The 16,297-nt window shown below is 43.9% G+C and overlaps 1 protein-coding gene and 1 long non-coding RNA gene across 4 annotated transcripts in view; both read right to left on the bottom strand.

Moving 5' to 3' along the window:
• The window catches only part of JPH1 (junctophilin 1), a 63,055-nt gene extending 57,637 nt beyond the window's left edge, over positions 1–5,418 (bottom strand). For 2 of the 3 annotated variants that reach the window (XM_083517289.1, XM_083517290.1), the window contains exon 1: positions 4,817–5,391. In XM_083517289.1, the coding sequence (XP_083373415.1) occupies positions 4,817–5,195 (379 nt within the window). In that variant the 5' untranslated portion in view covers positions 5,196–5,391. Of the gene's footprint in view, positions 1–4,816 lie in introns of all 3 variants that reach the window. The other variant, XR_014529209.1, reaches the window with a different exon arrangement.
• LOC310713432 overlaps positions 1–16,297 on the bottom strand; it is a 304,345-nt gene that overhangs the window by 152,463 nt on the left and 135,585 nt on the right. The gene's annotated exons all lie outside the window — the stretch shown is intronic.

Raw genomic sequence — 16,297 nt, 5'->3', positions numbered from 1 at the left:
GCATGCGTACAATTGCAGCCTTACTCATCCCAAACTTTCAATAATTTGGGAATAACATGTATTGTCGGACACTTTCTTGGAGCAATGAAGCCTCTCTGACTGTGATTTTGAGTGGTCATACAATTAGCTTATGCATATCTTGACGTACATTTTTTACATATGGTTTCCTATTTCATTTTCTGTTGACAGTGCTGATTTATCATTCCCATTTTTTTAAACCATCAATCAATGCAACAAAATTTATCAAAAAAGTTTCAGCCTAGATTTAAAATGTTTTTGCTATACATTTTTGTATTTCAGTTCTTTAAGTTATTATTTAATATACAGCAGGCTCTAGGATTACAGCACACATATTTTATTGCATATCCTAGGTGCAGAAAAAAATAAAATTTGTGTCACCTGAAAAGTATTTTAAGAAACATTCCAGCACCCAGATCTGAACACTCTTGGCCAATTACGAATCATACTCAATGCAGACACACTGAAATAACTAATAATGCAGATAAGTCAATTGATTTCAATATCCATACCTTAGTTGGATACAACCCATAGTTTAAAGATTATAATATATATAGTGTATAAAATATATGAATTACAAATACTAAAACAAGAAAGATGCAGATTAGGGTTCTCTTTTGTTTAAAACAATGTCAACAAACTACAAAAACCCATTTGAAATAAACATTTGATGTTTTAGCAAATGTATTCCTTAGGAATAAAATATTTATCTTTCATAGTTAATATTTACTTTTTATTCTCACATATTGTTCTTTCAACAGCTGAGAACAAGCGGCCACCCACAAACACGACAGAAAGGCATGTTTGGTGCTTCTCATTAATGACATCTAACACACGAACTTTAGATTTTAAAGCACACAACATCCCACCCCGCAGATCACTATACAATCCAGCCTTGCAAATAAAATTGCATGGCCAGTTGGATGAGAATTAGGAATTGGTCTTTTGACAAAAGAACTCTGACGCTGCAGTCCTGCACTGAGAAAACCTTACTATAGTCAAACTCACTTCCAAGTAAACCTGCACAGAGGATTGTGCATTTTCCATTAAAAATGTTGCTAGTCTCTATTTAACACAAAGGATATACTGAAGCACCACTCAGATTTATGCTCTAAATCTAGAGATATCTGCCAGGAAATTGACGTAGGTTTTGTCTTGCAATGTTAAAATAAAAAGTCATATTTTGAAGCTGGCAATATATGGACTTTTGTTCTTCTTCTACCACCGGTCAAGAGCTAACTCATTCTCTCTGAGTGATGATGAAAACAACCCACACTGGCCAGGTAGGCTAGCTGCATGTGGGAAATGATGTAGAGCAGGGAAATGATGGGCAAGTGAAGAGCCTTATGCCCTTCCGCAGCCTCAGTGGCCACTTTCCTGCTCCAGAAACAGCTTTTTCTTTTCTTTTTTGAAGAAGTTCTGGGGAATGTTGTGTGCGTTAATATGCAATATGCAGTTCGCTTCTTCGCTGAATTACGTAAGTCCCACTGTGTGCCAATAAACATGCAGAGAACAGGGCAGTTAGGCTAATACCCTAACTTAGTGGTTCTCAAAGGGTGTGGCAGGAGAGGCTAGCAAATGTGGCAGGAAGATTCAAGGACAATCAAAGAAATATTTGAACATTTCAGTGTAGTGTAGTATAGTATCAAAATAATTATTTTTATTTGCGGAATATGGATAGATAATTTTTCAAAATGAGAGCATCAAGTGATACCTTTGTATATATACTTACGGTACGTGTGTAAGAGGCTCGCTTATAATTATATTATATTTCGGGAATTGTTCATGTTCTTCTGTAGCTAGCTGCATTGTTTTATACTTTCTGGATGTCCCCTGATCATATTATAAAGCAGTTGTGTTCTAAATCAAGCACTGCTAAGAGTTGTTTTCTTTTGTTTTCCAGTGTATTTTTTTATCAATTAAAAATGGTGTGGCATGAGGAAATTTTTATTCTGAAACTGTGGCTCATAAAAAATAAGTTTCAGAACCGCTGATCTAACTATACTTCCCTGGAAGTAAGTTCTGTTGAAATCAATGGCAAATTCTATCCAAATGAAGGGCAATTGGATGAGGATATTTAAACACAATACTTTTTTGTGTTGCCGACCACATTTTGCAGAATAATGTACCACAGCAAACTTCCTACATACTAGTTATGCAGCATTAATTGCTAACACAAGCAAGATAAACATGCCCAAGTTTTATTTACTTTAAATATTATTATCCTGCCTCTTCCATAGCTTGAGGTGGTTGTGTGATTAATGTATGCAGTGCACTGAAATTTTAAATAGATTGATCCAATTATACATTTGGGCTGGAATAAATCAAAAGCAGCTCAACAGCTTTAGATGAGTTTTGTAATTGTAAATGGCAAGGATCCAGCCTATTTTTGTTTTTTGTACAGTGCTCAATATGACACAAGTACAGTATGTCAGGGAAACAATTTATCTGGACAAGATGTACTCTTAACTGACCTAAATGAACTCCTGTTTCATGCCCCCTGTTATGCTCACTTTGCTGTCAGAAGAAATTAGGAACTTTCCCCCCTAGATGCAAGGCTAGTTCACATTTCAGATATCGATGGTAAAATATGCTGTAAGTGCTTTCAGAACAATAACCATCTTCACTGATCTCAAAATATAACTATTCGGCCTTGTCAAACTCATCAGTTATGGCTGGTGCACCAACTTCTTTTGATGCACATGCCCTGCTCACAGTTTGCTTCCATACCCTGGTAAACTTTCGGTTGGACTACTAAAACATGTTGCACATGGGGCTGCCTTTGGAGATTTATTGGGAACTTCAGAATTCAGCTGCGAGGCTGCTGACTGCAAACATCAATAGTGATCACATCCCACCAGTAGTTAAAAATCTACACAAGCTGCCAGCCTATTGCCATGTACAATTTGAAGTCCTGGTTACAACCTATGAATCCCTAAATGCCATGAGAACATGGTCTTGTTCCACACAAATATGACTATGCCCTCTATCCTTCATCTGAGGACCTTCTGCCCACTACCCAAGATTAACTGGATGGCAATTGCAGAGAGGTGTCTTTTGGTTTTTGCACCCTGCCTATGGCATGCACTCTCCTGGTGAGCTTGCCCAGCCCCAAGCTTTCATCACATTTCGGTTTTGTTCTGTTGGATTTTATTTGTTTTAAAGTGGCTTTTTATTTCATCCTTGTTTTTGTTGAGATTTACGGTAATTACTGATTGAACACCCCAGAAGAAATAAGGGAGGATGGCCTAGAAAAGATAACTAGCCTGATGCCACTCTGGGGGTACCAGTGCTATCTTGACGCAGCTTCTGTTTAAACCAGAATGAGGTTTACCCAGTAGCAGGCTCAGGAGCATGGTGTCAAGGGCTAACGCACCACCGCTACTGTGTGAATTTGCCATCAGGCACAGAAGAACAAACTGCAAAAAGGTTCTGCATTCCAGAAAGGTAAAATATTGGAAATATTTCTATCAGCTGGTAAAGAAAAGTAACAATCCTAAAAAACAGTACCGCAACATTTAATTCCTCCCTTGTAAAAGTTAATTTTAAATACTCCATGCATCTGCCTCCTCCAAGAATCCCGAGAACTGTAGTTTGTTCAGGGTATTGGAAATTGTAGCTCTGTGATTGGTAAACTACAGTTTCCAGGATTCTTTTTTGGGGTGTGAGCTTTAAACGTGTGGCGTACATGCAGCCTCAAACTCATGATGTTGAGCAAGCTAAAAACTGCGTTCAAGGTTTTCAGGAGAGACCTAAGCAACTGTACTGCACGGAAATGCTGAGGTGGGAAAAGGATGTCTGAAGGCAACCTAGGCAACCATCTAAATTTAAGTCAGGCAGCCCATACTCAGTTCATCCCACAACACCTACTGCAATTATGTGCCCAAGCAGATAACAGGGTGCTTACTCAAATATGATTTAATGCAGATTAGATCCCCCTTAGCAACTTAACATACTGTCACAGCAATCAGAGTGGCAGAAAGGGTGGACTTTCCTCACACTTTTAATATCAGCTTATAGGAGAATTGAAGGGAGGATCTAATTCAATTTGGAAACTCTAGAGGAATATCTGTGGTTGGCATGCTGCAGCCAAAACAACATAGAGTCTTATGGCAGCTTAAAGGCTAACCAATATATTGTGGCATAGGCTTTGGTGGACACTCGCCCACACTCGGATGTATCTGATGAACTGAACTGTGCGATTGTAGCAAAAAAAGAAAGAAGGGGGTGGGGTGGGGCATTATCTCTTGTCTGCGCTGCAAACCGCCTGGGCAAGACAAGCCGTACAAATGTGCTAATACTCCCTTATCGGCGCCTGTTTCATTCCCAGAAGGCGGAAGATCAACAGCAGCAGCAGGGTGTCAGCCGCCTCTCACTTTTTGCATGAAGCTACAAAGGGCCGTCGGCTTCGCGGCGGTTGCCACCTGTGCACGGTGGTGGGATCGATACATTTTACAGAGAAACCTGGACTCTGAGCAATCCTCGCGGTGAGCAAGGCGAAACTTTTGCAGGCTCTCTTCCTCCTCGTTTGCTCCTCGAACCTAGAGCGCCGCGCGTTCCCTTTCGCAAGCGGGACGCTTCAAAGAATGCACCTGCTACCCGCGTCTGTCAAACCATAAGATCGGAAAAATAAAAGTGAAAGAGGGAGCGAGCGCACCAACTCGGGAAGCTGCCGAACGCAGCGCTGCACTCCGGCGACCGGGGATTGGACACGCGCACGTGTGGAAGCCGTGGCGCGCCTTCTCCGCGCGCCCCCTGGCGGCCGCTGCTCGCCCGCCCGCCCGCCTCTCGCACTCACCTCCGTCGCCGTAGGTCTCGACGCCGTAGCCGTCCTGCAGCCCGTTGCTCCAGGTGCCCTCGTAGCGGGCCGGGGTGGTGAGGCTCTGGCGCACGCCGTAGCGGCCCTTGAAGCCGTGCGACCACTCGCCGCGGTACATCCACTTGCCCTTCGTCTCCACGCCCAAGCCGTGGCGCTTGCCCTGCGCCCAGTAGCCGTGGTAGGTGTTGCCGCTGGGCCAGGTGTAGGTGCCCACCACCTCGAAGCCGTGCGCCCACGAGCCCGCGTACTCGCCCTGCCCCTTGGGCCCGGTGCAGATGCCGTGCCCGTGGGCCTTGCCCTCCTCCCAGCCGCCGCAGTAGGTGCCGCCATCGTCGAAGTCGAACCTGCCGCCCGTCATTCAGGGGGAGCGGGGCGCGCCCGGGCCGAGCTCGGCTCCTCCGCCGCTGCTGCTGTTCTCGGGGCGCTGCGCTGCGTCCCCTGCCGAGGCTCCCGCGACAAATGCCAGCGCTCCGTCCCAGGCAGCGCTCCTCGGCTCGGCGCTGGCGCCCGCCCTCAGCCGCGCTCCTCCCCTCCGCCGTCCCCTCCTGCCCCACCCCAAGCCCGGCCGCCGGCCGGCTCCTGCCCCGGGAGAGGGAAAAAGGCGGGAAGGGGAGGGGGCGAGGCGGGGCAGGTGCCTCAGGCGAGCGAGGCAGGCGCGCAGTTTCCGGGACTCTTGAAGCTGGGGAAAAGAGGTTAAAAGAGGCGGATCCCGCTTGAGGGGGAAGGGGGTGTTGTCGGCGCCTCAGCGCAGGCAAAGGTGTGAGGGAGCGACCCCAAGACCATGGGGGCGGGGGCGGGGGAGAGCCATAATACCGTACGTTTAAACCACATTTAAAGCACATACCCCCCCCCCAATCCTGCAAAGGAAGCTGTAGCTTTGTGAGGTAAACTAGTAATTCCCAGGATTCTCTGGAAGCGAGGAGACAGGTGCTTTCAATGTGTTTTCAATGTATGGTACATGTGCAGCCTGTGGGCTAGGAAGATGCACTTGTGGAAAGTGTTGAACAGGTGTTCAGCACTTAAAAAACAACATCCTGTGGGTTCAACCCTATAGCTGCTTTGCAATGCTGGGCACAACTCTTGGCTGAGAGCATATCAAGTAATAATACCCTAGGAGCTCTGAGCATGCACAGAGTGCATTTCCTTCACCATGCACACTCTGCAACCTCTCTTCACTCATCTAGAGTCAAAACAGAAAGCTTTCAGTTCAGAAGCTTTTAGGCACAAGCAAGCTTGATCCTAAGTAGGCTCCTCCCTTCTTCTGAGGGAACTTGTCTGTGTGTGGTTTTTGAAGCAACCTGCTAATTTCTAAAATGACAGGTTTCACAGTTGCTTTGAACCCTCCTACTGCTTAATTCCCAGTTGTGTGAAGATAGCTTGTGGTGGGGACTGGTGCTGGAAGTTCGCCAGCCCTGGAGCCAAACTGTCAATGGCCTGGTTTTTCCCTTTCATACATTCCAGAGAGATTTCTGTTTACCTTAAACCATCCATTACCTTTAACCTCTATCAGTAATCACATGCAATCTTCCCAACAAAGGAAGGTGCCCCAGTCGCTGTATCTGATGCAATAAGGTGAGGTAGCAGAATGCACTGTATCTCACTTCAGTCTATAGGTGAGGTATGCCATTTGTGAAGGTTCCCAATGTTTAAAATAACAAACAACACACCTCCTTGCAAGTAGAAAATGAGCATAGCAGGGATTGTGCTGGCTAAAACTCTTCTTACTGCTGTGCTCATTTTGTTGACTATTTAATCAGTTACCCATCTCACAAATTCTCTGAGAGCGTCAACAAATAAAGAAACAGAGGTGATCCAATTGGCCTTAAAGGTAAAGGTAAAGGGACCCCTGACCACTAGGTCCAGTCGTGACCGACTCTGGGGTTGTGGTGCTCATCTCGCTTTATTGGCCAAGGGAGCCGGCGTACAGCTTCCGGGTCATGTGGCCAGCGTGACTAAGCCGCTTCTGGCGAACCAGAGCAGTGCACGGAAACGCCATTTATCTTCCCGCTGGAGTGGTACCTATTTATCTACTTCCACTTTGTCATGCTTTCGAACTGCTAGGTTGGCAGGAGCAGGGACCGAGCAACGGGAGCTCAACCCGTCCAGGATTTGAACCACCGACCTTCTGGCTGGCCACTGTGAGAGCAGGATGCTGAACTAGAAAAGATGCATTAGCCTGATCCAACATTCTCATGTTCTTATAAGCCAAGCCAAGGTGTGGGCTCCTGAAGAGGACCCCCACCCACTTGGCTTCTCCCCAGTCCTTTTGTCTCAGCATGGTGCAGCAGTTAAACCAACATTTATTTGGATGAGTGTGTCTTCTGAACCTGAGTGAGCTTAGCAGTCATGGGATAAATGTGTTCTCAAATAGAGAGCAGGAATGAAGGGGTAGTTCTCCCGATGGAGCAATGTAGGAAGTAGAGTCCTTTGCTGTGGGAAAACCATGAAATGCTTGTGATTATTAACAAACTTAGGGTATACAGATAATCCAAAGAGAACAATTTGCGGACTTTCTGGCACAGCATTAGACGCTGTAATCATATCTACATTTATGTCCTGTGGGATTCACATGAGAACGGTATGCTAAACAAGATGGGCAGAGGCGGATTTAGGGCAGTGCGTGCAGTGCAGTTGTACAGGGCCTGCAGCCGAGGAGAGCCCCTTCTCAAAGCCCAGTAGGTGCATATATGGCTTGGAAGCGCCAGGGCTCTGACAGGGTCCTAGAGTCCTCCTTACCAATGCTGGGCGAGCACTTACCTGACTTTGGGAAGGAGATAGGAGGGCTCTAGGACCCTGCCAGAGCTTTGCACCTCCTTCCCAAACCCTGTGAGGGCTGGAGGGAGGGTGTCAAATGGCCTCCGACAGGGCAGCATATTACCAAGGTCCGCCCCTGAGATGCTTACATTCTTAAAATTGCTTGATGTAAGAAGTTTATCAAAGTGTTTTACAGTAAGAAAGTCCAAACTGTAAAATGTAGGAACACATGGGACAGATCCACAGTTGTTTCTTATGGTGGAGACCATTTAAAAATAACATTCTCTATGTGAAGTGACTGTCATGTAAACTGTTTAGAGATTTTTTTAAAAAATTAAGTGCTTGCTGTGAGTATAAAATGGTGCCGGTGGTGGCAGGTGGGGAATTACATATGTAGGTAAGATCTGGAAGTAATAAATAGATGAAGTATAGTTCCTGTCTCAATCAAAAGTCAGCTTTTTGCATTCCCACGAAACAGGGCTTGACAAACAACTGGGTGCTGGAACAGTGACTGTAGAACAATAAAGATAAGTCAAGAGAACAAGGCTTTCTACAACTACTGGAAATAACCTCTGTTGATGATGGCCTATGGCCAAAACAAAATAAACTACCTGTCTGTCTACCTTGACCTCATTGGTACTTCCTTCTGGGACTGCAAATATTTTTTCCAGAAGTCAGAGCTTATTCTGCAAAAATGAATTGATGCAAAAAGGAAAGATGAATTGACTTGAGGAATGGGTAGGGGTCAGAGAAAAATAGAGGGGGGTATTGCAGAGGCACTGGGGTACCAAAATGGAAGGTAGGGAAAACTATGACAGGCAAGGGAGAAAATGGAAATAAAAAACTATAGGAAGGGGGCCTTGGAGAAATGGTGGAATGTAGGTTGCCATGGGAACGAGAAGGATTGAGTGTTCAGAGTGGGATGGCAGTTAAATGACAGTCCTGTAAGTGGAATGACAGTCAAATGTCAGTCCCTCTCTCCAAGGAGGAGTAGCAGTGTCCAGGGTTAAATGATAGTCTCACAAATGGAAAAACAATAGAGTCCCTGCTGAAGACATGTGTATTTTGTAGAACAATGTGAACTGGCATTGTTATTTGCCAGAAGTGTGGGCTGCGAGGAAGTCTTCAGTTCAAATCTTACCTTAGTCATAAACTTAATAGGAAAGCCAGCATCAGTCTCATCTCCTCATGCAGTAGAATGATAAAAACAAAAGTCTTGAATAAGGTAAACAGAGATAATTAGTGTAGCACCTAAGACATTTCCTCAGAAAGGCAGGCCTTGCCAAGGTTATGCGCAACATGGTTATATCCAGGTAATTGACATAACAAAGTTAATTTCATTAATTTCAGCGAGTCTGCTCTGAGTAGAACCTAGTTAACTACAACACACACATATTTATTCAGATATATTTCTTGAAGTTTTTCGAGCGGAGAATTATACAGGTAGAAACCTGGGAAGTAACCCGCGAAGTCAAATGGGTATCATTTGTTTTTATTACATAGGAACACAATGAGCTGCCTTATGCCAAAATCAGGCCATCTGTCCACTTAGCTCAGTAATGTCTGCACTGACTGGCAGCAGCTCTCAGTGGTTTCAAGCAGGAATCCCTTTCAGCCCTACATGGGGATGCCGGGGGTTAAACATGGGACTTTCTGCGTGCAAGGTTCTTTCTACCAACCGTGTTCAAACACATTGATTACATAGGTTTCTACTTTTGCATCAACTGTCATGTCAATCACTCAGCTATCCCGCTGTTTTCATACGCTTTTTTGTTAAGTATTGTTTTCCTCTCCTCCAGTTTGCCCACATGTATATATCATGCTGGGAAGAAACAAACCCTTATTTTTCTCTTTGGTTCTGCAGGTGAGCTCATGAGTGGAGATGGGCAACAACCATTGAGCTTTTCTAGGGCCAATTGAGGCTAATATCTCAAGGATACTTACCTGTTAGCAAGAAATACTGGGTAGAAATATATAGCATTGAACTATACCATCTAGTTCATCATATTTACTCTCTCTCTCTGTATGATGCAGAAAGCTAATGCTCGACATTTTCACTTGAGTTTACAACATCTGGTTACACAGAGAGCAGATGGTTATACATCATTGCAGACACTAATATCTAATTTCTTCTTAGATTATATCCAAGACCCAGCCACGACAGGCTTTTTAGAAAACATGGAACAGAAGTATTTTGACATTGAGAACTGACAGTAGGCATGCTTGTTCTGGGTTGAGCCCCTGTGCATTCAATAGGACTTAGTGCATAGGAGGTTTCATTGTTTATTAATAGTACTGTCCTAAGCATGCTTACTCAGAAGTATATTTTGCTGCTTCAATGGGACTTACTGGATGTGAAGCCAATTTTCCTGGGCAGGGATGACATGCTTTATTGCAGGTGTGTCCACTTCTATTCTGGCGCATGAGGCCTGTTTGGCATCCTGCAATCAACACTGTCTCCGTGCTACCCTATAAGAACATAAGAGGAGCCCTTCTGGATTACACTAAAAGGCTCATCAAGTCCAGCATCCTGTTCTCACAGCAGCCAACTGAATGCCTATGGGAGGCCCTCCAGCAGAACATAAATGTGCATATGATTGCAGGGCGGCTTAATGCTGTGCTTGAAAGTCTGCCAGGTGTCCTTTGCAACATGGGATTGTCTGTGCATCCTAAATTTGATATAATCACAAACAACCTGAACCGAACCTGTAGGATACAATAGGATGCAATATATACAGTGGTACCTCGTGTTAAGAACTTAATTGGTTCTGGAGGTCTGTTCTTAACCTGAAACTGTTCTTAACCTGAAGCCCCACTTTAGCTAATAGGGCCTCCCACCGCCACTGTGTAATTATTTCTCTTCTCATCCTGAAGCAAAGTTCTTAACCCGAGGTACTATTTCTGGGTTAGCGGAGTCTGTAACCTGAAGCGTCTGTAACCTGAAGCTTCTGTAACCCAAGGTACCACTGTACATATACACCACTAAGTCAAGATATAGGGCAAGTGTGTAGTCTGCCCCTCCCTGCACCCACACAGACGCAAGTTCATTGCACTTCTACTATTCAGTGGAGGTTTCTGAAGAAGATGAGGCACCATGGTTTCTAGCTCATTAACTTTCACACACCCTTCTCTCTTACACACACACAAATTTGTTGGCATTCACCTGTCTCAAGAGGCAATGGAATTCACCTCTGGAGGTGAAGTCAAACCGCTGGAGAATCACAGTGCCTGCTGTGTCTGCAGAGACCAGTAACTTATAATTACTGCCTCCTGTGTTGTTTGTGACTCTTTGGGGTGCAAAGTGACCTCTTTGGGGTGCAAGCCTGGGCAGTGTGTATGGAGGTCCTGGGCTGCCCAGATGACAGTATCACCCTCTCGGTCTCACTGATGTGGTCCAAAGGATAGCAGAGCAAAATGTTTGGCACTAGCTTTGCTGCAGGTGTTGCCGGAAGGAGGCATACAAGACGCCTTCCAACCGTCTTAGGGACTCCAGTCTGGATTTGTGTAAGACTTACACTTTAGCCTTTTCTTCTCCCAAAGAAGATTCACCTGGCAGCATGTATAGATTTTTCCTCAGAGTTTACTTCCCAAGCCTTTCTCATGAATGAATATAGCCACAAGGCAGAAAGGTTTAGGATCAGAGTTTTCCTTCTCCTAGATGGGCTGCCTTCCCAGGTTGACGAGTCCCATCTGTCCCTCATTTCTCTCTACAGCACCCACAATTGGTCTCTTCAACTCAATCCACTGGAGCCTATCTTCACATGTTGGCAAATACCAAGGGTTTGAGACCCATCAGCTACATTTCATCTAGTGGTAAAGTCGAAGTTGTAAATGAAATGAAATGAAATGAAATGCCAACAGGGATAATAATTAATATTCTGCCTCTAAACAGAGCACGAGACATGACAATCACACAGAACTGAACCTCATTTTTGAAGCTCTCGCTCACTGCAGCTTTCCAGTGCCTGTACATGTAGTAACACAGATGTGCAGGTGAGCATTAACAGTGGCAAATCTACAACGGTGCTGCATGCTAATACCTACAGAAAAGTGTTTCACTTGTAGGAATTTTGCAGTGTTTGCAGCACCTAACAAGCATGCTGATGCTTGCTTTATACAGTTTGCTAAATATGACGGCAAGCCAAGATGTGGTAGGTGATGATAACCCAACACAGCCTTGAACCTGTATGACCCAACACTTGAGATTAGCTGTATTTTATAAGCAAAGAACAGGCTGCAAGAGTTATAGATCTATAATGCCTAAATATAAGAAGCGTATTAAATTGCCACTACAGTAAACCATGTTATTGTGTACAGTGGATATGTAGGGTGGGTATCCAGTTAAGATTCTCCCTCCCCCCCCATTAAAAAAGACTGATGCATGCAAGCAATTTTCCTCCCAAGTAAACTGTATGTTTCACTTCATCCTCTCTTGCTAGAAGTGAGTGTTGAAAGACGAAGGGACAGGCAACGTGCTTCTGGTGCCAAGGAGAGAGGAGGCAGCATGCTTGCCCCAGAATAGCAACAGCCATAAATATGGTCATGCTGCTCCTCCACTCGGAGACCCAGATCACATTCCCAGTACCCAGTGGGGCCATTGGCTGCCAGGCATTCAAAGGCTTTGATAAAACATTTGCAAAAGTAGCTGTGGTTAAGAGAGACTTAATTCCTGTCCTGATCAAGCTGACATCAAGCAAAAACGGGAGGAGGGCATATGGTCCCCGAGCAGAGAGTGTTAACTTCTTGGGCCATATATTAAAGCAGCAGCTGACTCAGTGTTTCAAGATATGGGAGTGTGTTCTGCGTGAGAGCTTGCTGTTATTTGTGGCACTGACAGAAGCATGCAACTCCTTGCATAATGAAAAGCGAAGACTGAAAGGGTTCTTTCTCTGTCTCTAATATTCTCTTTGGTGTTACACAACCATCTGTGGTGGAAGTACCAAAGTGTTAACACAAAATGGAGTAGACAAAACCCTCTCAATTATCCAGGTATCTCTATCACTAATTTAAAAATGCTTTCAAATGAGAGAGCACCAGTGCTCCCCCCCCTGGGGGTACGCAAGGGTACTCATGCCCCTAAACAATGTGTGAATCTTTGTACTTTTGTCCATTTACTGTTTTTATTTTTCCCGATTTGAAGTATAAAATGGTGAGAGTACCCCTAAACATTTTTATTTTTTTTAGATTCAGGTAGGTAGCCATTTTGGTCTGATGCAGTAGAGATAGATATAGATAGATAGATGATAGATAGATAGATAGATAGATAGATAGATAGATATAGATAGATAGGTAGATAGATATATGTCCAGTAGCACTTTAGAGACCAACTAAGTTTGTTCTTGGTATGAGCTTTCGTGTGCATGCACACTTCTTCAAATACCATTTTTTTAAAAAAGGAAAAAAGCACCGGAGAGCACTATATTTATCCACCATGCACAAATATTTCCAGCTATCTTTTCAGGTGGCTGAGAAATGCCTGTGAAATATAAATTCTAAAAAGATGAAATATATGTCTTTTTAAAATATCACCACCTCCAATCATAGAATAGAATAGAATTATAGAGTTGGAAGAGACCACAAGGGCCATCGAGTCCAACCCCCTGCCAAGCAGGAAACACTAACTCTTCCTTTTTTTTGTTTTGTTTTTTTTTGTTTGTTTTTTTAAATACAACCTGCAGTAATCAGAAAGTTACAGAGCATAGCTGCATTGACTTTGGAGCAATGATACATGAGATCAGTGATACATGAGAAAAGAATTTGGTTTTTGACAACTTTTCAAAAGGCAGGCTGCCTTTATTTGGGGGGGGGGGTTGGAAGAGGAAATTAGCCTTGTGAATAGCATTTTGGCTATTGATGTCAAATGAATTCCTGGTTCAGCTGCAGACTCACTGAGTGGCCTAGACATGTTTTCATCTCACCTATTTGGAAAATGGACATTCAGCAATATTGTTGTAGAATGGGCAGGATAAGACGTGCTTATCTTCCTTGAAACATATGTGCTCTTAGCTACAAATTGCAAAACTTACTGATGGCATGCAATTCAAGTTTTTGACTGGATGCAGTCATGATGCAGTCTTGCCCATAAGCCTTGCTATCTCTCTTGTTTGTCTTTTTCTTCTTCTCCTCGTCCATCTTCTCACACTGCTTTGGTCTCCTTTGCTCTTTGGCAATGTTAATGGCTGTTACATATGGAAGGAAATTGTGGGTGGACTTCCCTCCACTGCCAGAAGTATGCCTCTGAATAGCAGCTTCTGAATCACAAATAGCCCCACATAGATATATGGATGGCCACTGAACCGGATGGTGGCCTTTGAACTGACCCAGCAGGGTTTTCTCATGTTCTCCCTACTTCTTGGCTCAGCCAGACACATGCTGGCATATCTCCCCCATCCTGACTCAGCTGGCTGAGCTGGGCCCAGTGGATCCCAAACTGGTGTTAATCCAGAACGAGGAGTGTGGTGAGGGCAGGACCAGAGGGGGTGGGGGGACTTAGGCTGGATTCTAACCCTGTTCAGCTCTGTCATGTGACCTGGAAACCCAGCATAAATTAAGCCAGCAAAAAAGGTGGTGTAAGTCGAACAATAGAGTTTGGATCTGGACAACAATAGAGTTTAGATCTTTACTCCAGTTCCTGGGAGTATCCTGGCTGGCCTGTGCTGGAAATCAGGATGCTGGACAAGATAGACCCAGCAGGGCTCCTCTTCTGCCAACACACAATGAAATAAAGGCACTGGATGCATAATTCCATCATCCCCTCCCCGACAGATGAAGCTCTCTTAAGCAGGGCTTTGGCCTAAGTGGTCATCATTGTTGGACACAGCCAGGGGTGCCAACTTGAATAAAATATTGTGGGGGCTCGGGTAAGCCCTGCCCCACATAATTGGTCACATGACATAGTGCACACAAACCATTTGAATGGGAATGGCATACCCTCCAACATTTCTCTGTTGAAAATAGGGACATCCCATTCCATAACGATAATTTTACTATTTGTTCCCCACACATCTACTTTGGCTACCTCATGAGAAGAGAAGACTCCCTGGAAAAGACCCTGATGTTGGGAAAGATGGAGGGCACAAGGAGAAGGGGACGAGAGAGGACGAGATGGCTAGACAGTGTTCTCGAAGCTACCAGCATGAGTTTGACCAAACTGCGGGAGGCAGTAGAAGACAGGAGTGCCTGGCGTGCTCTGGTCCATGGGGTCACGAAGAGTCGGACACGACTAAACGACTAAACAACAACAACCCCACACATCTTACTACTGGGTTGCCCAAGCCACTCTGGGCAGCTTCCAACATATATAAAAACATAATAAAACATTTTTTTTAAACTTCCCTATATAGGATTGCCTTCAGATGGCTCGGGGGGGTCAGATAACTCCATACTCTTCAACTTTTATCCAGTGAAAATAGGGACATCCTAAGGAACAGTGGGACATTCTGGAATTGAATCAGAAACTGGGACAGCTTCTCTAAATCAGGGATGTCCCTGGAGAATAGGGACACTTCGAGGGTCCGGAATGGCCATCAATTTTGTGGGGGCCCAGCCCCCTCAAATATTTTATTGTGTTAGCTCCTATGGACACAGTTCATTCTTTCTCAGAGGGAAAGATGGGGGCAGATGCCTCTTCTGATAGTGGATGAACTGGGATTTGCTTTCCCTCTCTCCTCCTGCTAACTTTCTTTTCCCTGGTGTATAAAAGAATGTATAGAAATTCACTGTTACAATACAATACAATACAATACAATACAATACAATACAATACAATACAATACAATACAATACAATACAAATGATAAAATGTTTTCCCTTTGGGGTTTACTTTTCTCTATGTAATTTGAGAAAAATAGCTAGATGTTCTCTTGAGGATTTTCTGCTTTGCTTCTTTCTATGCTGATATAATAGTCTACAGTACTGTGGCATTGCTGAATGCACGTTGTTATTTCAGACACATGCTGTTGCCTGCTCTGTTAATTTCTCCCTCCCATTCTCACACAGGGCACACAGTCAACGTCATTCTCACAAGTCCAGGGTTTGTATTTTCACTGTTTCTTTCTAACTGGATATTTTTAATTCAAGGAGTCTTCAGTAAATGCTTCATTAATCTGAATTAGCTAATTTTCATTTGGAAATGAAAATGCTGATTTGTGGTGATTACATTTTAAATAAAAAAAATTGTGGGGTAGTGGAGTGTTTTGTCCTTTTAGGTAGCTCTGATTCTTCTGTGGACAGTGTGATTTTAATATAAGCATAAAAATATCACAAGCAACAGGAAAATCACTTACACAGTTCAATGGGGTTTCAGTGGGAGAGCATGTAAACAGAGTAGATCCATGAATTAATTTAGACTGTCACCCTAAATGAGTTGTTTCAGAGCAGGGTGACTCCTAGAGATCATAAATGTTTTCTGCTGAGTTGCTATATGAATTTAATCACAATAGTCACTTCTCTAATATGATTTTTCATCTAGATATAATCATGATATTTTAGTTTAAGAGAACATGCATTCATTTGTCTGGTTAGTCAGCCTGCAATCCTTACCACACTTTCCAGGAAATATGTTACACTGAACTTGTTGAGACTCATGAGGAAACATGTATAGGATGACTCTGTTTTTGCTCTTCTGCATTTCTAAGATGAAATGCAATCTAAATTTGAAGCTTTGCCATAGTGAGTACATTAGTTGTTTGGGATGTTTAATTTTTT

Source organism: Podarcis liolepis (genome assembly GCF_965112155.1).
Source record: "Podarcis liolepis genome assembly, chromosome: 8".
NCBI classification, from domain to species: domain Eukaryota; kingdom Metazoa; phylum Chordata; class Lepidosauria; order Squamata; family Lacertidae; genus Podarcis; species Podarcis liolepis.
Note: the sequence above shows the minus strand (reverse complement) of the source record. Positions and strands in the feature narration are given on the sequence as shown.